Consider the following 21,732-nt stretch of genomic DNA (forward strand, 5'->3'; position numbering starts at 1 on the left):
TTTTTTTTCTTTTTCCTACTAGTGAGAAGCAGTAGCTTCTGTCTTGTGTCAGGGAGGAGACTGGTTTATGAGTCCTTGCAGACATCCCTTACAACCAGCTAGTTCAGAGAATTCTGTACATCCAAAGGGAGCACCTGAAGCTGTCCTCCCACTGGAGGATGTGCATTATCCGCGTATGTAATAGCACTATGTAATCATGATGGAGACATGGTGCCTTTGCCATTGCCCTGTATGTGGTTTGAATGTGTGAGGGCCTAAGAAAAGAGATTAAAGCATGAGAAGATGGAGTTTAATGGTCTTCAAAACTGCCAAAAATTTGACTCAGTTATTTCCCTTGTATTAGAGACATAAATTCTTTGGAGAGTCTGAGCCAATATGCCTATTTTTAGTCCTGCTACATAATTTCACTTTAAATTGTTTGGGCACAGAGGAAAAGAAGGAAATTGTGTCCCAGGTGTCCCTTGATTCCACATCCACTGAGGTCCAGTACCTGCAATGCAACGCTGATATAGCCACGAATATCAACAGTGCCTTTTCTGCTTCTGTTCGAGTCTTCAGCTTATGGTAGAATGAGAGAAGACCCAAAGGGAATTGGCCCTCAGTACGTAATTTTTGTCAGAAAAGGGTGAAAAGATACAGCTGCACAGCCACCATTAGTCGTGTCTGCAGGTCTGTACATCAGAGCTGCATTATGCATGAAAAGAGAATCCATTCTGAAAGATTATAATTACAGAAAGACGTTTTACTTCTGCTAGGAATGGGGGGAGAAAAAAAAAAAAAGCGTTGACCATATCCTGCTGTGTAAGAGGAGATCTTATAATTGCCTAGCTCACTGGGTATGGAAAATGCACACAATGCTGTCACTGAAATGCGTTTCTATGTACAGGGAAGTGCAGAATTAGACAAAGCCTTCCTGTAACTGCTGTGGGGGGAAGGAGAAGGGAATTCTTTGTTGCAGCTTTTTTTAAAACTCACTTTAAAAGTGAGACTTAACTTAGCATTGGAGAAATGGTGTGGAGCATAAACTCCTTTAAAAAGCAGTGAAAAAATAAATTCCAAGCCTGCTGACTGGAGGGAGATGGGGTTTGCAACATGCATCTTGTTTAGTTTTTTAAGGGGGAGTAAGCTGTGAATAAAAATGTGTCAGGCTAATACTGGCAAAAAAATACCTTTCTATTTAATCTGCTGTGATCTCAAAGAGGAAATACAAAGAGCACATTTAGAATCACTGGAGGTGTTGAACTGAAAGAGCTGTGGGTTCATGGTAATCTATTTACAGTAAGTAAATATCTTCATTTCCACAGTGAATCTCTAGCTGCCCTCAGAAAACCAGTTGTGGCAATACCTCATGGGGTCACTGGTACCTTGATCAAAACGTAGTTTTCACATGTCAGAAAGAGGACGTGAATAGAAATCTCTAGAAACACTCTTGATTGTCTTGCTGAAAGGACCTCTGTGACTTAGCTGCTCTTAGTATTTTCTCCCACTGCTCCTTTCCCAAGCCTTTAATTGCATGGTGACAACGACATGAACAGCATGGATTGGGAAGGTATTCAAAAGGAAAAGTATCCATTCATAAGAAACCCTGGCTTGTGGTAGGGAAGATAATTTGAAATGGTAATTGTGTCTTGTCCCTCATTCTGCTCCTTAGGCTGCAGAGGACACTACCAGCAGGTCGCTCTTTTATTGCCATGGATACCAAAGAGATCCCCCAGATTTTGCAGCAGATCTTCACATCTACCATGTTGTCAAGTGCCTAAGCATCACCGATGTCACGATGCACGAGTTCAAAGAAGAAACCCACTCCTACTGGAAATACAAAAACTAAAGCTGAGGGTAAACACAGTTCTTAATAAAATAAATGCTGTTCTCTAATCAACAAAGCAACCCAAATCTGCACGACAGCCAGGCTGTAAAATTTCACCCAAAATCTCTCGACCAACTTAGCGCGTTCAAAGAATTGCAGCAGGGCGGAGGTAAATCGCAGGATAGCAACAGAGCGAATGTTTTTCCGGAGGGACAAATAAAAACAGGACAGTTTGTGATCATTCCTCTGCCTGCCATGCTACCGGCACTACAGTATCTTCTCACCCTGTTTTTTTAAACACGGTTCACTGAGGTTTGATAATATTATGCAAGGCAGAGCCAGGCAATCTGTTTCGCTGTTTTGCGTGCATATGTTTGAATAGGTAGTTAACTCCATCTCTGATTTAAACAGGACTGCTCTTGTCAGACAGGAAACCCTTCCTTCCTCTGCTCTTGCTTTCTCGTCCTGATGGGCATTGGGGCTTCACTGCTGGATGCTGGGAACAATGGAGCAGTTTGGAAACACTGACTGTCACATGTAAACATTCATTATCTGATCAGACACGGTGCTCAGAGTTGTCAGATCTAGAGAAAGTGGCTGTTAAGAAGGAAAACAAAACAAAAATAGATTTGTTCAGTTCTGCCTGTGAAAAGTAAGGGGAAAGGGTCAAAACTTTCTTAAGAACCCAACAGCCAGTGTTTCCACGGAGGGAACTACGGCTGCATCTCCTTTGCATGACCGATGATGCTGTCCTACTGCCCTGTTGCCCAGAATCCCTAGAATGGCCTCAGTACGTGGAGGTGCATTTTCAGTTGGGAGACAAAAAAGTTACCAACACTTTGCTACAGGTCCTTCATGATCTGTTTTGCTTGGGTCTTTTGAAGATGAAACTGGAGGAGAGATCTAGGCATGACAAAATATGTTCTTTTTTATAAATTAAGAGGAAAAAAGTCTTTTTATTTTAGCAAGATATCTGTGTTGGGGTATATTTAATATCCAGGATAGTTATAAAGACATTTTATAATTTAGTTGGCTAGTGTTTGGCTTGTCCCATGAGACGACAATTCATCTTTATCTTCTAAAGAATAGATATATTGTAGTGCATCAGAATCACTGGAATACTTGATGAATTGAATATGTGATTTAATTAAGCTAGGGCAGGGTGTGTGCATCATCACTGATACTCTGCTGATATTAATTTGAGGGTAACTGAATAGAAGAAAGTCAAGGGAGAGTACTTACAAAAATCTGAAGGAGGAATTGCAATACTTCACTTGTAATATTTCTCTTAATCCTGCAGTTGCTCACACAGCACTGTGAGCAGTATATGTGGAGGGGAGGAGGCAAATTAATTTGATCTTGTTAAATACAACCATCAGTGTTTTAAAGGGTCCAGTTTTTAGTAGTCATTCTCTACTCCATCAGTCCTGCAGCAAAAATCTTTACCAGAGCATCAGAAATGTCCCATATTTAGGATGTGTTTCAAAGCCTGGCCAGCTTTGAAACTCTTTATGGCAAGAGAGGACGGAAGACGTTTTTCAAAGGCTTCTTAGAATTGTTATGATAACTATATATGTGAAAACAAAGAGGTTGAAGATGCAATTCCTGTTTGGAGAGAAGGGAATTGGGAGGAGAAGGTTGAGAAGGTTGTCCCTGGCTGGGACAAATGCATGTACACACACATACACACAGACGTGGCTACTAAAGGGAAATATGCTTCAAAATATAAGTATCTTGGTCCTGTAAACATATGATGAGCTACTAAATGCAATAAAGAACTGGCATATTAGTAAGTCTATTAATAAATGTGGTTTTACATGGAAATTCCTTCAGTACCTCTGCTTTTATTGCCAGCAGTCCTTCAAAAAAGACATATTTTATTACAGTTAATTAGTAAATGTACTGTACACTTTCTTGATTACTTGAGTGGTTAAGCTTTCTCACCTCAGATTTACATGCGGTATAATACTGTTATCTTTATTGTTAAAAGATAGTGTTATTTAAGGGAAACTCTAAGGTAAATCCAACTTTAAACCTTTTGTTTGATTACCCCTGTAAATTGTATTTCATGCCATGCTATTTAAAGTTACGTTTCTGTAGTGTTTGGTTTTATTCTTTGTTTCAGGAGATGTCTGTTGTGTTTCGGTTCACGTTTCATAGGCCCAGAGGATAGGGTCATGTCCAGGGCCAGGCCTGGCCAGGAGAGGGTGGAAGCAGTTCCCCGTAGATTTTGAGAGAAAGAGAGAAGAAATGAATAAAACATTTTCTGTTTTTTTCAGTTCAGAAGGAAGGTGTTTGGGTTTTGCTTTTAACAGTACTTCATTGCAGAGTGTATTTGACCCGACAGCATTTCTCTAAATTGTAACAATTTGGGGCAAAATTTTCCCTGGGTCATGCATCTCACCTGCTTTAATGCCCATCGCTACCCCAGGGAAATCAAAGCAGCAGCTGTGCTTTTCCCTGTCTCACAAGGACTGGCAGTGTTAGTTACTGCTCAGAAATTCAGCACACACTCTCTCTCATGTCCCTGGGACTTGCAGAGCTTCTTAATATGCATTTATTTTTAATTAGTAAAACGCTTAAAAGTAATGTGGCTTTGTTTAACTTAACAGCAGCACCAGTGACTGCTCTCGTTGCAATGCGTGCACCAGTGTGGTGTGTCACTCATTCCTTCTGAAAGCGTGTTAAGGTATTTTTCATCTCTTCTCACAGTTTATTAAAGGCACTTTCACACTCATTGTTTTTTATGAAAAGACACTGTTTTGACGAATGACTAGAACTGCTGGTTGGAGGAGTCCTGACCTATCGCTAATGCTTTAATAGCATTAGTCACATCAGCAGTAGTGATTTTAGCTACCTCTTATAATGCAGATTTTGGTCTACTTCTGTTTGTATATGTAATGTGTTCATACTTACTAGCCAGTTAGTAACAGTACGCAGTCATTTAGGATTATTATTTAACTGAGGAGCAAAACACAATACAGAAAGCCCAGGCAGATGTGATTTCAGTCCGAGCAAAGCACGTTCAACATTTGGAGACATAAGCAGCTTCACGTGACTATGTGTAAAAGTGATGGATTTGCATGAAGCACAAGGAGAGTTAGGAGGAACTCATAATCTTTGACTCCAGCAGTCTTTTTTTTTTTTTTCACCTTATTCCTTTACCGACACCAGGTATCAAAAATGATTGCGAATGTTGTGCCAGAGCTTGTCTATTAGCCTGATAAAATTAAGACTAAAGATCCTAATTGCAGATCAAATATACTGATGTAATATTTGAGCAAACAAGCATACAATGGGAGATATAGATACTGTATTATATGTGCAAAATGAAACCAAAAAAAGAACCCTGATGCCTAGTTTAGAGTACAGGTAAGAGGTGCAAGGATACCAGAGGTTTTCTTTATCTATGCAGTTAAGACTTTTTTTTTACATTATTACAAAATGATTATTAAAATAATTTGGACAATTAAGTAAAAAAAAACAAACAATTGTGCTTTGTTATTAATAAATAACATTCCTATAAAAATGAGAATATACAAGATACTTACTGAGAAATAAAAATACAATTCCTATCCATTTAACAAATCCAGAAAGCTGCTTTGAAAATACAGTTGTTGTACAGAACCCCTAGATGAGAAAAGGTTCAGGGTTTAATTAGTGCTTTAAATGCTACTGTTTTAGTGAAAATAGGTAAAGCTCTTCAGTTTGTCTGCTGTAAATGTAACAGAAGTTGTTGTTCAGCTCCTAGATAATTCTGCTTCTGGGGCAAACATGTCTTATTTTGGCCCCATCTTAAAAAACCAACCAACCAAACAACTTGCGTTTTATCATTTACTATTCTTTCTGCCGGCATCTGAGGAGAGCAAACACGCTCTCCTGTCCTGACAACGAACCTTTTAGAAAGGAAGGTCAACATTGCTCCCTGTCAGCTTCTGCATACGCTGTATGGTAACAGCACTCAACACATGGAAGCATCTGACATGGTCCGTGGCGTGTGGAAGACATTTTATCCAATGTAATAGGTGTCCAACAATCCCTGAATATCACACAAGGTAAGTTACAGTCTAATCCTGGATTGGTGCTCTGGGTGTTACACTTAGTGAATGATAGATATTGATGCCCAGAGCATTTGAGCACTTTGGAATAGTCCAGTGATGTCAAGACTCTCCCATATCGGTTGAATTAAAATGCCCCCCACACCGCATGGGACTGTGCTGATGGGGATATTTTTTCCAAGACAATTTTTGATGTAGCAGTTTGATACGACCATGCTCTTTGCTAGGAATGTTGGTGATCTCTAACTCAAGAATGTGTGGTTGTTTACAACAGCTTGCAGCGAACAAATGCCCCTAGAAAAAAATATGCTTGCAAAGCAAACCGTTCAGCTGAAGGATTTCATCTTCCAGGAGACAGGCTTTACACCAGACCTTTTAATCCTTAAAAGCAGAAAAGATCTGTCTTTATCACCAGTTGTGCACTGATTTGTAAGCAGGCTATTTTAGAAAATCATTTGCAAAATTGCTGCATAAATATGACTCTGCCTGTGGTTTATTTCTCAGTATGCACATTGCTGCAGTGTGCTGCACAGTATCTATTCTGCACCAGTAATCCTGAGAAACAGGAAAACTAAGTTATTCTCTGACATTACAAGCATTAAAAGGTTATTTGTATTGTTCAGTCTTCAAACAGGTTAAAAAACTCTAGAGTTCATGGTGTCATCAAAATAAACAGGTCACAAATTGCCTAACTCAGAAGTGCTTTTGCTTTTGAGATTGTTGTGACAATGCAAACAGCATTATCACTGAATAAAATGTTTTAAAGCCAACTACATTTTCTGGGAAATAAGTGTATGTGGGAAGATTTGAGGAAGAGATTCAACATTCTTTAGGATGAAGGTGATGGAGTTTTTTCAAAGATGAGGACAGCATTATAAAATTTGAACCACTTCTTTTTCATGACTATCTGTTCTCCAACTTTTGACAGAATAAATAAGCATGTGAAAATCTACTTTAAAAAAACAAACGGACATCCTTAACATTACTCACAGCATCATTACTCTGAACATCTGGCATGATTGCATGCAGAAAAATTCTGTCCCCTCCACACTACATCTGTAGTGTGATCTTATTCAAGAAAAAACTAATTGCAGTAAGTCTACTGATAGTTGGAAATGTAAAACAAAAAAAAAAACCTCTCAGATTTTGGCCCTGGATGTCCCAGGCATCGCATACAGTTTTGCTTTGGATAGGCTGAGCTGGGCTGGAAATAGGGCTGGAAACTGGCCCCTGACCAGGTTGACTGAGGCTGCAGATCCCTACGAGCTGGGTGAAATCTGGTGCCAGAGCTCCCCCAGTTCCAAAACAACCATAAGGGAAGAGAGCGGGAAGGGGTAAAAAGGACAAATTCCTCATTTTCAACCTGCTCAGCTTCCTGAACTGGCTTGTCTTGAGTGCCCATGCAAGCATGGTCAGGAAAGAGGTAGAAACATGCAGATGAAGGAGCAGGGCTGGGAAGATCTACCAGGCACGGCCGCAGCAGTCAAATTACCCGCAATAAAAACTACATCTCAAAGCCAGGAGAGGCTTGGCAGAGGAGGCACATTCAGCTAATGGAGCAGGAGTGAGATGCTGCCGTGTCGCAGCCAAGACCCACTACGAGGACCACAGAACACCAAGCCATCCTTGCACAGGGCGGGTAGGCTGAGAAACAGATCTCTGCCTCTGAAGTCAGCACCACGTCGGAACCGTTATGGTCCCATTGGCCCTTCAACTCTGTGCTTATGCATCCTCATCAGTAACAGGCAGAAAATAAGTCTCCTTCCCTACCCCAGGCAGGCATTCAGGATGAAGTGAGGCTTGTTAACATCATCAGACAAAGAGTGGCATGGGGACTGAACTAAAACATGTATGTTCCCTGAATACTAATTTTGTGAGCTTTTTTCCTTTTTAAATGTGTACAAGTTTCTTCCTTCTAGAACAAGCCAAAATTTTAAAGTCCCTGGAACCTCTTACTGGGGGTAGAAACAATCACTCAGCACCTATAAACTAAACAGGTCTCACAAATATGAGGAAAAAAAAGTTGTTTTTATACCAGGACTTGATACAAAACCCATTCTTAGCGACAGCCTTTTCAGTTCAAATCATTAGATGAGTATTTTGTGTTAACTTCTCTGGCCAGGCTCTCCGAGTAAGATGACAACATTACATGCAGATGGTGGTTTAGAAAAGTCCAAAAAAAGCATTACTTGGCCAGGAAAATGTGTTATACAGAAGAATGATATGAGGAATTGTGTCCCAGATATTTTTGCTGTCGTCATGACTAAATCATGCTCCATGCCATCTGTACCAACATCTGCATTTCAGCTTGGAATCATTCAACATCCATAAGGTCACCTACTATAGTTTTCAAATTGACAATTATAAATAAGTTGGGGTTTTTTTAAAGAAATGCATTTTGGTAGGGACGGTGATGTTCCCCTGCCATGATTTACAGAGAAGTGTTGAAGCAAGGAACATGCGTCCCTCTTATCATAGTGCTGCATATGCTGTCCCCATCCCAAAAATATTTGGTGGTAGCAAAGGAGCAACCTTAGCATTGCCTCATCCCCTCCTCCTGCTCAGGTGGTGTGGGGAAGGGTAGCGCAGGGACAGATTTAGCAGGGGCAAGGACATCCCGGCATCTCCGCTGGCCCATGGCAGCTCACGCTCCTCCATCCAAGCTGCTGACCCCACCAGCTGCTCCTCTCCTGCCCCTTCCTTCCCCCCAGCTGGGGTTGTGTCCACTCAGGACTCTGCCAGCCTAATTCACTGCTTCTGGCTCATGGGAAAGCCCAAAGTCCATTTTAATGAAAAGCCTGTGAGCTCTGCATTTGGCAGCAGAAAGAAAGTGTGCAAAATTTGATGTACCAAAATGACTAGCCAAATTATCTGCAACTGCTCTGCAGGTCCCTCCCTCTCACTGCTGTCCCCAACCCACTTGGTGTTCCTCGCTGTACGGAGGGGACCAGGGAACACTGAAATTCCATGTCTTCTTTGTCTGCCTTCACAGTGAGGGTAAAGGACTGAGTACTTCACTGCATCCCTTTAGCCAGAAATCACATAATGTGCCCAAAATGAGCAAAATCATACTAGAGATACAGCTGCCATAGTCCTCCTCGCTCCCTCAATTTTCTGACATGACCCACCTTTGATGTCGCATGGTTCTAAGAGAGAAACCAGATGCAAGAGGAAAAACAAGACCTTGGGTTTGTCAATGTATTTGCTATGCAAGCCTGGCTTAAGGACCATATTTATGTTTAAGCACAGAGTTAATGGTACAAGGGCTGAGCAAGCAGGCAGCCAAAGGCTGGCTGGTGTGGTGGGAGTGGGGAGGCATGCCCAGCTAGCTGTAAGCTGGCATCTGAGGGCAGCAATCGTATCAGGAAGAGCAAACACCGAAGGAGGCCCCTGCCTCCCAGTTTGTGCTTCCTCAGGGCCACGCTGGTCTGGTGTCCGTGGGGCTGCAGCTGCTGTCCGTGGCATCACCAGCTTCTCCTCTGGTGTTATCTTCTTGTTTGAAGAGGACAGAGATCATTTCCCGCTCTTGCTAACGTAGTTTGTGACAAGGAAGAATGCCAACTCGCTGTGATTTCACGCATTTGCAGCGAATGTCGTAGCTGAGCCCTGAACAGGCGCGGACTGATGGGGCAGTGAAGTGGGGGCAGTCACTGCAAGTGCCACTGAGAGACTTTTTTAAGAAGTCACCTTGTTCTCCCTCATTCTGCCATTTCATTCAAGAAGGTCTCCGTGCCCATGAAACAGCAGGTTTCCCTCTCTGTTATGGTGCATTTAAGAACACAAAGCTTTCCTCTCCTTTAGTGCCAGCTGGGAAAAAAAATCGTATCACCCCTCAGAATCACTCCTCTCTTTGCTGCAAATAGTCCCAGCAGACCAAGGAGCCTCCACAGGGCCTGGTCTTTTGCAGGCAAGTCAGGTTGGAAACAGAAGATGTTAAAATACACAAGATCTGGAATAACACAGCACAAAATCCATGACACAACACTAAGGAGCCAAGCCCTGAACTGCAGCATGCTTACCCAAACATGGGCTGGCGTTAATGCTGCTTGTGCATTGGATGCTGAGAAGCACAAATGCTTTAATTTAGGTTTTTAGTGTGATATTATAGCTCTAAACTCATTAATAAGTTTTATAATGCAATGGTAACATTCTTCCTTTCTCCTCTGCTTTTTAGTACATCAACTGTGAATTTTTTATACATGTGTGAATGGACAGATATACATTAATCAGGGTGGGCTAGATACTGCCAAAGGCCAAGATATCATTTAGAACTAGTATCTTACATCATTAATCCAATACTTGGAATCACAAGATATAAGCTAAACATCTCTATAAATGTAGCTCGATGATTTACAAAGCAGTGGAAAGATTCTGGTGCTTTAACTTGTCAAAAGCAGGTCAAAGCCTATTAGCCTTTTATTTTTGTAATCATCCTGTCTCTTTAGCACACCATCTAAGGTGGCTCAGGATTGATAGGCAGATGGACAGTTACTGTATACACAAGTTAAATCTCAGTCACCAGTATGTGCAAGTCCCCTAAATGAAATCCCCCCCCATCCCTTTCTTGGCATCATCCAGATGGTCTGGCTAAAAGACTTTACAAGTGATTTGCTAAAGCAAGCCAGTAATGTGCACTAAGCGTCTGCAGCAAGTCGTTACATTAACGCCTAAGCATGACCCTTATAACGAACTATCATCACCTGAGCCTTTTGAGACGTTATTTGCATGCTCCACACAGCACACCTGTGACAAAATCCGTTACAGAAATTGTAGTCAGCCTGTGGTTTTTAGAAGCTTCCTACTTCTCTAGCACTGGTGTGTGCCCTCATTAATGTGCCTCAGTCGTGTGCTCTGCAGGGTGAAAAAAAAGGAAGCAGCTAGTCTCTGAAAAAAACCAAAAAGTTCAAAGATCCTTCCCTCCACCACCACTACCAAAAACGTTGAAGAGGAAAAAGGGAAAGCAGGAGAGAAGAACTCATTTTGCTAAAATAAATGAGAGCAGAAATCAATGTAGAGGGCTGGATAGAAAGAGGTGGAAAACGATCCAAAGCCAAGCTGAGGCAAACAAAAGCAAATGGCCAAGAATAACTGTGCCGAGGCAAAGACTGAGACAGAAGAGACACTAAAGGAGCTCTTTTCCATCGCTATTTAATCCTCTCAAGTGCTGTGAGGAGTGGCTCTGAGTAGGTGTCGGACTCTAGACTTGGTGTCTCCTCACCCCACCCAGCAGCTCGTCCCCAGCCGCCCTCACCCTTCAAGGCCAGGGCTTTGTGGGGGAGCATCTCTCTGTGCTTTTGGCTGAAACCTGCTCAGGATCCAAATGCACCTCTTTTTAGAGGGCCTGGGGCATCCTCTCTGTCAGCTCACAGCCTGCAAATCCCAGACTAACTTGAGACGATGGCAGACAGCAAACCAAAAGGTCACGAAGCTTTTTCCATTATCATGGAGGAGTCTGAAAGCAGCATTATTTAACTCACTCAGCTGCTCTTAACAAAGGGCATCTTGTTTCTCCGGATGATTTCTTCTAGGAAAAGCATGTGTGTGAATGTGGGAAACTCAGACTCGCAAGGCAGTGAATGTCAAAGTTTAGTCATTATTCCTCAAAACAGGAATCCAACCCTTTATGGGTTTAAAAGAAAAAAATCAACCCTGCCCTTTGATTTATTCAAGTTTCACACTCCATCTGAAACTAGGTAACTGTCATTCGCCTGGCCCTTAAATTTTTCTTAACCTCCAGAGTTTTGAATGGACCTGGACCCATATTGCAAGGGACCAGACTCCAGGCCTGAATCTCCGCTTCCCTCCAGGCAGCAATATTCGTTGCCACTGGCTTTCCACCCAACCAACGTGCTGAACCACCCACCTACCTGACTAGTGATGTAGCCACTAACGTTGTCCTCCATCGCTTTAGGGGCTAGCTCACATCATACACCGTTTCTTACCTCCTGCTTGAGTAGGTTCACTGCAAGTGGGGAGAATTTGTTGGTTTTAACCTTGTTATTTGGGATATTTTCTTGTGGATGCTAATCAGCCAGCCTTGTCCACACCAGGGAAGATATACCGGTACACTTCCAAGCCCCTGTAAGGCAGGCATGCCTCGTACAGGAAAGGGTGGAGAAAATGAAACAAGCAGGGACTTTCTCAGAGGGCATTAAAGTGTTATGGTACAGAATTACATTAAGTCAAGATAGGAATTAAGATTCTTGCAGCAAATCTGTGATTAAGACAGTTTTAATTTAACAAGGGCTAGTGCATACAAATATTTGAGTATTTGAATATCACTTTCTAGTAGCTGAAACTGCCAATGTCTTTGCATCAGTCATGGAGTCTTGGTTAACACTGAAAGGCAACAAGATGAAGCAAACTCTTCAGGAAGGCAAAGACAGAGAAAGTTTACCCATAGGCATAAAATTGACTAGTTTCATTACACATTGTTGGGGTCTGAACATTATTTATTTTCAGTTCAGCTTCTGTGGTGTTTATGAATACACTGCTGGTAGTGCGGTTTAACCTTATTTTTTTGGAAAGCTAGGGTTTTTTTTACTATTTATCTGATCTCTTGTTGATTACCATAAAGCATGCCAAGAGATTTGCAATGATCATTTGCTTATGGAGAAAACTTAAAGCAAAGAGACAGCCTACGATTGCATTAACCCTTGTGCAGCCAGATGTGATGCTACCTACATGCCAATTTTGGTACAACCCAATTGTAACAAAGTGCTTTAGGAAAGGTCCAGCTCCATCTTGCGTGCCCGTCTGAAGATGACTCTCTTCATTTAGGCTGATGGGCTCTGTTAATATATCCTATATGTATCATCTCGTGCATACTGAAAAAAAGAACAAAGAGAGATCAATCAGAGGATTGTGAGGGGATACCTTCCTTCTCACGGTGGGCATGGCAAATGTGTTGGCTCCCATCACTCAGGGGCCTCCAGGCACAAAAGGGCAGGAGGATGGCAGCCCTCTGGGTCAGATCCAAGAGGGTCAGCTCCAGCCCCCAGCATGCAGAAAAGTAGGAGGAACCTAAGGGCACAGACAAATAAGTAGCTCAGTAAGATGACTAATCCATCACCCAAGGTCCTGCTGGCTGTTCAGCCCAGTGCCGGCACACACTAACCTGTCCCTGCGTCTGCCCAGACTTAGACCCCACAGTTCGTGGCCGATTAATTTTTATGTGTTCCTCCAGCTTCTTAGCACAGCCCTGTTGGAAACCCTTAAAATCAAAAATTTCTCTCCAGTTGCTCCAAATGCAAGGACGGAGTTTGGCATTAAAACCCCAGAAGTTACAATTTGCAAGCAGACACCCTCTTGTGCTCTTGTGGTCACCGGCTGGGTTTTGTGAGTTTTGTCCCTGAAAAGAACCAGCTACTTTGTCCAAATAACTGGAAGAATAGGGAATATAACAAAAATACCCAAAAGACCTTCCTGCCTTGGAGGTAGCCCCATCCTCCTCTGGGTGCCGACCACCAGCCATTGCCCCATGACTGCCAGGCGGGCAGGTGGGCCAGGCCAAATGGGGGACATCACCCTTCCCTTGGTGGGGGAGCCCCAGCATGGTGCAGACCCCCCTGCCCCCCACCAGGCACCTCCTCCTGCAGGGAACTCGGTGGGCACTGGGGCAGGGGAGGCTGGTGGTGGGGACAGAGCAGCCCCTGCACCCGCTTCCCCCAGGCGAGCCATCCACGTCTGTGTTTCTAGCATTTTCTAAGCCCAGTGAGTCCAGGAAATCCCAATCGCTAACCAATCTCTCATTATCTTAAACCCAAAAATCCTGTTAATGGCTTTACCTCATACTCTGCAGCTCTGGAAACCTGCCCAGCTCCTTCTTGAGTTACTTACTTCAGCTGATGATTTTGGCAGGTTTTTCCCCCAGATCTTGGCTACTGTTCCTTGGAGAAGCTGTGCCTAACCCTCTTGTGTTGTGGTTGTCTGTCCTCAAGCTTGGCTCCATGGGGCATTTATTCTTGCCCTGTTCATAGACTAAAAACTGAGCAAGCAATTAAATAGTGCAATGCACAGGGGTTCACAGGCACCTAAAACCAATTAACAACTTCATCATGTGTTCATTAGTTAAGAAAACGTTTCCGTGCATACCCATATAATAAAAACATTGACAGCATTTAAACTTGCTTTCTGTAGCCTAGTTTAAAAACTAAGTTTTATTGCAGTGGTTCTCCCATGACAAGGCTGAAAGACACAGCCCTTGCTCTTGCACCTCCTTTAATAAAGTTTAATAAAATTCCCATTTACGAGAATCTCTTGTGCCGTTATCCAGCATGCGGTACACAAGACAAAAGCCTTCAGAGCCAGCACCTTACCCTTTATTAAAAACATTATTAGGGTTTAGTTTGGGGCTCTTTTGAAGGTCAGCGGGTTTTAATGACCGTCCTTGTTTCCAGCACCAAAAGCCGAGTAGGGGCTGCATGAAGCCAAGGCACAGCCATGGACAGCCAGGGGGGAGAAAGCAGCTCCGAGGTTCAAGCCAAGACATCCAGAAAGCAGACAGGGATGTGGGATGGGGTCTTGATTCTCCAAAGACATGCATTTGCACCAGATAAAACATAAGGGGCTTCTACAGTCATCTCACGAGTGTTTGGGCTCAGTTCAACCATTATTGGGTGACACTTTTGGGGAGTTGCATCCAACCAAAGCTGCCCATGATTTACCCTTCCTGGCACTGGGGTATAACCGCAGAGGGGTTTCAGCCGGGCTCAGCACTAACCCCATCAGCACCTGCTGCTTCCTCAGCTGCACTTTGAGCCAAACAGTTCAAACAGGACACTAAAATGCTGTTTTCAGGAGGGGTGGACAACTTAGAGGTGGGTCCCCCATCGCATCAGCTGCCACCGTCCTCAATGCAAAACCCACTGGCAATGGTGACAAGGACGTTGGAGACCAAGCCATACCTCCTACGAGAAGTAACTGGGGTTTCTTCAGCCCTGCTGAGACAACACAGAAACATAATACACTTGAGGGGATTCAGATAATTTACCCCTTCCAAATTTTACTTGCAGTCCTGTTCTTTACCCTACCATATATGTCCTTAGAAGACCATCTCCGTTTTGACCCAGGTGGGTTGAAGGTCTTGGATCTCTCTTGGCCCCTGTGCACAGCCCGTTGCTATTTTCTCTTCGTCCCAAGTTAACAGCACAAGCAAATCTGGGAGTCGTGCTCAAAGTACGCCAGCTGCTGCATAATGACGTACGAACAAAGAAAACCCGTGTTTGCAGGCCTGGCATCTCCCAGCAGAACAGGCTCCTCTTTATGGCTTCAAAGAGCCCAGAGCTATTTACGGCACTTCAGTTTCTATTCTTCAGCAATTTCATGTTCATTGAAAAACAACTTTCTAATTTTGTAATGCCACACAAAAAGCACAGACAGGATGGATTTGTCAGCTGCTCCTGCGTGTAAAAAAACAGACAAAACCTAATAATTTTACCACCAAGTTTTCCACCAGCCAACCATTCCTCCCCCTTCCCCAACACAGATCTCCCTCCCACCAAAGAACTTTTTCAGACTCTACCTTTGCAGGTGGACGAGTACCACAGCTCTGGCAAAGCACTTCCTCAAGGGCAATGGTCACATGGGGAAGAAATGCACAGGGCAGGGCTCACAGAAGGTCATTTTACATTTCCAGGCTTGGAAAGAGCTGCGAAGCCTCATTGACTGCTGGGGTTAAGGTTTTTCAAGACAAGATTGGCAGAGGTGTTGCACTCTTGGGTTCTCCCAGCTCGCCACAGCTCTGCTTACCCATACTTCTGACCATACTTGTTTTGCTGTGCATGGAGAGAGTGTTTGATTATGCCTATATGATATATGGGCTTATAGGACACCATCTCTGAAAACACTAGTCCCCACATCCACAGCGATACAATACAAAAGACGGAAAATTCCATGTTTGTGTGCCTTTGCGTTGGACAAAATCATTACAAAACAAAGGTATGTCTTGCCCTTATTTGCTGAATGTATCTGGGGGCTTGTGTGAGATGACAGTGCAGCTCCTGACTTTCTGGGAAGCTTGTGAGGGACATTGGATTGTGTTTGTGGTGAATGCAAGAAGGGGCTGCATGTGATTTGCAGCATAGAATCATAGAATGGTTTGGGTGGGAAGGGCCCTTCAACACCATCCAGTTCCACCCCCCTGCCATGGGCAGGGACACCTCCCACCAGACCAGGTTGCTCAAAGCCCCATCCAGCCTGGCCTTCAACACTTCCAGGGATGGGGCATCCACAGCTTCTATGGGCAGCCTGTGCCAGAGCCTCACCACCCTCATGGTCAAGAATTTCTTCCTAACAGCTAATCTAAAGCATATGGGGCCAAAACTAGTGTCTCTTCATTGGGCAATATTTATGGGGAAGTAAGGAGATAATTGGCTGGTAATGCTGTGAAAAAGCTACAAAAGGGCTACAAAAATAGCTGGAAATACCTGTATGATTGTCATTGCTCATCACGGATCTATGTAACTGTCACAACATTTGTTCAAGAGGCCCAAGGTGAAATCAAAGAGCTGCTTTTAAGTCCAGAATGACTTACTGACCAGTTCCTTAAATCTCAGGCTAGAATAGGGCAAACTGAGAAATTCCTACCTGATTTGACAGCAATTCATAAAGAAACCTGTCTAGATAGAAAGTGAATATCTACACACCAACAAAGACAGAGCACAATGGCAAAGCCATAGCCACCATCCTTAACCCCAATCATAACTGAAGAAGCACTTTCCCCGCCCCCCTCAACCTCTGAGCTGCAACTTATTGAATTTAGAGTGCTCAGTTTTTATTCAGAGATCATGAAAGGCTGTTTGGAGACCACATTAGCTGAAATTTCCCCCTTCTTTTTAAATGAAGTTTCCAGCCCTTCTGGTTGCAGGGAAAGTTTTAAAAATATGACACAAGTCAAGCAAGGGATTAAAATGTAGTAAGGCAAAGAAAACAATAGTAATTTCTGATGTCTTCTCTGAAATCAGGTTTGAGACAGCTTAGAGCCTCATTGATGTGTTTTGAATACTTGTCATAGCTTTAGCTTCCTAAAATGTTTGCATCTGAGGAAGGCAGACAAAAACATAGATGACTTTTGACCCAAGCGGATCAGAGACACCATCCTGAAAGATACCGTGACTTTCGGTGAAGTATGTTTGTCCTCAGCGCTTTGCTATTTGACCTTTCTTACCAAACAGCACTTCAGCGGTGGGATTGGGAGCTATTCCCCTGATAATTTTTTGAGCCACTTTGTCATTCTTAAGTATTTTTATGTTTTTTTAAATTCTCTCCAGATTTCATATTATCCACCATGATGTGTTTGCTCCTGCTTAGTTGGGCATGTCCTCAAAGACTTCTACTTGCATGAGACTCATTACCATTGAGGGGCAAGCCTTGGACCACCAATTTCTAAAGTCTTTCAAAAGTCTTGCAAAATCAGTACAAACTGGGTCTAGCTGGGGCATTTCACAGCTGGGCTGCTGGGAAGGTCTGGAGCGCTTTTTCTCCCCCACTTCATGATGCCTCAAAGTCCAAGGGAGCTGACGGGGACAGGCGTGGAGAAAGTGTTGGAGCATTTCTGGCTGCCTCTTCACAAATGGGGAAGAAGAGAAGCTTGAGGCTGAATCTCCTGGCAGCCTCCTGTTTCCAAGGCCAGATCATCATTTATATTGGACTCAAGACGCTATCAGCTTTCACCAGAGATAATTTGGGATCCTGGGGTAAAAGAACAAGCATCTGGCTTCCAAGGTTAGCATGTTACTCAGGCAGGAGCAGGACTCCTTGCAGACTGAGCATCAGAAGATAAAAATGAGGGGACATATTCAGCACAAAAAGCTCAGCTAAGGCAGCAAGGTATGCCATAATTTAATGTATCATCAGACTAACTATCCAGAAAGACGTAATTAGATGAGGTGTAATCACTTCAGGTCACACAAGTGTGCAGGAACAGGGGTAGCAAAATAAGCTGCTGATGCAGATCACCTGTCTGTGGTACAATGGAGATGACCAGGTTCTCCATTAGCTGGAGTCCCCTCCATATACTCATAGGACTGTAGTTAATAATGTTTGCCTCCTTCTGCAGGATTTTCCATGTTGTCAGAAATCCTTCCAGAGCAGGATTTATAATTTAGTCTTGTCCCACCAGCGCTGCCCCACCGCATCAATGCCACAGCCACGCATCCCGGTCTGGGGCTCTCTGCAGCCTGACTGGGATCGGGCAGCTCTGGACAGAGGGCTCACTGAAAACAGAGAGCATGACAACCCACATCAGCCCTCGCCAGACTCCAGCCTCTCAGATAGGGATGAGGAGCAGCACCTCAATCCCACGGTGCTGCCGCTAGGCCAGCGAGCAGGGATTGATAACCACCCTCAAGCCGGGGCCAAGGATCCATCCCCCTTCCCACCAGCCCAGGCGATTCCCAATGTTCATGTTGAAACACAGGGTTTTATAAGCATTAGTTAAGTACAAGAATAGAAGTAGCTGCAGTAATTATGCCACACATTTTTTTCTGCCTGACAGTATCAAAATTTGTGGATTCAAATCTAAGGCACAGATGCAAATGATGGAGCAACGAGCTGAACCGATCACCTGCCTTTTGCTTGGCTCTTCGTGCTTCAGCAGCAACAGAGTTCAGCCACACGCGTTCCCCCTCTCCATCCGTGGGCAGAGAGAAGAAATTGAGCTTTTCATCTTCTTCCATGCCTCAATTTGTTTCCCAGCTGAGGACAACTCTTCACACAAAGTCACCGCACTACCTGAAAGGAAGGGGCTGTTTCTCTTCCCCTGTGAAAATGCTCTGCTGTGCCCAAGCTGACTTGGGTTTCGAATTGTAAAGTCACAGCCAGCGACTGCTGCGTCTCCTGTGCTTTTGCTTAATTTAAAACCGACTTCAGATGTATAATCATTTGTCATTTAAACGGTTTGCAGTAGGATTAGCTCTGACTTCACTATAATTTCAGATGGGGTCATTATAAAAAATGAAAATAAAGAGAAGAGAGGAAAAATACTCCTCCTGTGGCCCCACACTCACCTGGCACTGCTCTGGTGCACCTGCAGGTCCCTGGCAAGGGGGGAGAGGAGAGGAGTGGTCTCGCTCCTCCCCAGACAGAGCCCAGCCCCAGGTGACTACCATTTCCCTCGCAAAACCAACACAGAGCCCCTGCGGGGCTGCCAGGCACGCTGAATAAATCAACTAACCAGATCGAAAACTAACCCCACGGAAGCAAAGCAGAGCCCAGAGGTGCCATGTGTATGGGTCGTCACTGACTCCCATGGAAGGGCCGGGAGGGGATACGTAGGGGTGGAGAAAGGGGACCCACTCTTTGGGCTGCAGCCCACAGTTACACCAGATTTGGGGGGATATGAAACCCCTCCCTCCTTCCACCGCAACCTTGAGGATTCACCGTTCCTTTGGGAAGTCAAGAGGCTGCTGCATTTCAGAAGCCAGCTAAGTTGTTCCTGCTGTTTTCCAGAGCATCCCTGAGTTTCCTAAGGAGACTGTTCAACCTGAACATTTCAGCCCTGGTGGGGTTGTTCTGCCCAGGCGTGCGCTCCTTTCTCAGTGGACTATGTAAGGCAATAAATCGATTTTTCAGCCTCCTTTATTCACACTGTTGCGTGCTGCAGCTACCTCCGTCATGGCTGCAGCAGTTCAGTGTGAGGCAAAAAGAGACTAAGACATGCTATATGCTAATTTAACATGTTTTTTTCCAAACCAAAGCCCTATGTATGTTTGTGAACCTCTAAGACAAAATACTGTTATTCTACAGCTGCTATTCCCATACAAAGTCATTCTGAAGTTAAATCTTATGTTTCTGTCACCAAGGTTTATTTCCATGGGCACCATTAATGTTGGTAAAAGTGGACTGGAAATACACCCAGCCAAGTCATAGTGCACATGTCCAGGGTGAGAAGATACTGGTTCCCTGACTGTAATTTACCGCTAAGGACCCACTTTTTTGCAAGGAAAAGAAAAGGCTACGCTTACTGATTTTTGTGTCACCATTAGTGACATTTTATGGGAGTGAAACAGTATCTTTTAAGCACTGGTTTCCAATTTTTTCATAAAAACTTCTGGATTGCAATACTTAACTTTTAAAAGCCCAGTGGTCATGGGGCATCTTTGAGCACCAAGGAGAGTCTTGCCTCCACGCAATAGCAGAGACCTCGGAAGGGATCCTTGGAGGGCCGCGGTGAGAAAGGTGCTTGTCCGGGGAGCAGAGAGGTGTTTGGGAACAGGGTTGGGTTTAGGTGCTGGACCTGGGCCAGTGCTTCCCTCCAGAAAGGTCCTGGGTCTCAGAGCCTAAAACCATCTCATCGCTCTACTTGTAGGCAGCTGTGGCTCCTTGTCTCAAGAGTCTTCCCTCCCCCTGCCCAGTTTCAGCATCCACATCTTGCAGAAACAGAAGGTTTTGTCAGCAAGGCCAACAATGCGCTCAGTAATTTAAAAGCCTTGGAAGCCTTTCCATGCACTGGAGAACTTTTATGATCGACTGCTGCCAATTTCTGGTAACAGAGACAGGCCTCTGCCTCAGATCTTGTCTGCAGACCTGTGTCCTTGACCAGCTACAGACTACAGGCTTGGAGCAGAAACACTGGAGGAAATCCTAGGATGTGTGTTAAGCATAGAAAATTAGAGTAAATGTTCACGACAGTGCCTTTTAACCCTTGTCTGAAATGTGAACTCAATCCAAAATAGAGAACTTGGATGTAGCCTGCAGGGGACCAAGGAGCAACTTGGCCCACACGCGGTGCACAGGAGCAGAATTTGGCCCAGGATGCTGAAATCTGCTTCTCAAAGTCAGCACGTGTTTTGGGGTGAAAGAAAGCCAAAGAGCACTCCGAAGGGGATCACAGCTGGGACCTGTACCCAAAAAGGGAGGAGGCACATCTCCAGTGAGTCACCACCTTCTGGAAGAGGGCTGCGTGCTTGCAAGGCATCTTTATTTCAAGCAAAGTCACTCACTCCTGAGTCATGCCAAAGCAACACTACACAGCTGACCAGGCAGAGAAAAAAGTTCATGCAGCCTTTCCCAAGCTGGGTGGGTGGCAAACGCCATGCCGGGGTGTGACAGCGTCCGTCTGCAACCCCTGTCCCCCCTTTCAGAAAGCCCTGCCTCTTCTCCACATCTAGAACTCAAAAGTGGACAGGGAAGAGGCAGAAAGGGGCCTGGAGTTCAAACCGGAGTGGCTCAGCTCCCCGGGAGGGATGTGGTCGCCCCCCGCACCCCCCTGCAGTGAGTCAGGGGCCTGGAGGACACCCAAACTGCACCTCCCTGGCTCTGGCGCAGCTGCCGAGGTCGATCCCTCATCCGGAGGAGAACCTGCCAGCCCTGAATCCTGCCCATGAGAGTGTCTCATCAGGGGGTGCGAGCGGGGAGCACGGTGGGCAGGAGAGGAGAAGATGGATGGGGGGAGAAAGCGGGAAGAGGACACCTCCCAAGAAAGCCAGAAAAGCACCACACATACTACATAAATAAATACTACTTTTCTGTCCCTAATTTTGACACACATGAAAATAGACCCCTTTGCTATGCCTGCTGATGGATCTAGGGGGGACTCAGTCCCTGCAAGGGATGTCCCCGGGGGAGGGCAGACACACCTCAGAGACCCCCTTCATGTCACGGAGACAAGGAGAGATCTGCAGACTTCCACCCGCTGCCCCTTCCCACAGCCCCTGCAGACCTGACAGCCAAAAAGCACCAGATGTTGGGCAACTTTAGCACCCCCAAAGGGAAGGCAGAGTCCCTCCCCAGACATATCTCGAAACTATTTAGTTTCACTGAAGCATCTTGTAGCTCTCAAGGTTACAAGCTTAGCAAAAAATGATGAATGGAAGGGACTGTTTCTGCATGGTTTATAAAGAGAGTATACCTGTGTGCACGTAGGAG

At 44.6% G+C, this 21,732-nt stretch overlaps 1 protein-coding gene across 1 annotated transcript in view; it reads left to right on the forward strand.

Annotated features, from left to right (window-relative positions):
* LOC104158619 (von Willebrand factor A domain-containing protein 8-like) overlaps nucleotides 1-1,760 on the forward strand; it is a gene marked incomplete at its 5' end in the record, with an annotated part of 76,331 nt that extends 74,571 nt beyond the window's left edge. The window contains one exon of the mRNA XM_009696322.1: nucleotides 1,652-1,760. Within this exon, the coding sequence (XP_009694624.1) occupies nucleotides 1,652-1,760 (109 nt within the window). The remainder of the gene's footprint in view (nucleotides 1-1,651) is intronic.
* Nucleotides 1,761-21,732: the final 19,972 nt, after the last annotated feature.

The sequence above is a fragment of the Cariama cristata genome, unplaced genomic scaffold (genome assembly GCF_000690535.1).
Source record: "Cariama cristata isolate BGI_N322 unplaced genomic scaffold, ASM69053v1 scaffold33, whole genome shotgun sequence".
NCBI classification, from domain to species: Eukaryota; Metazoa; Chordata; class Aves; order Cariamiformes; family Cariamidae; genus Cariama; species Cariama cristata.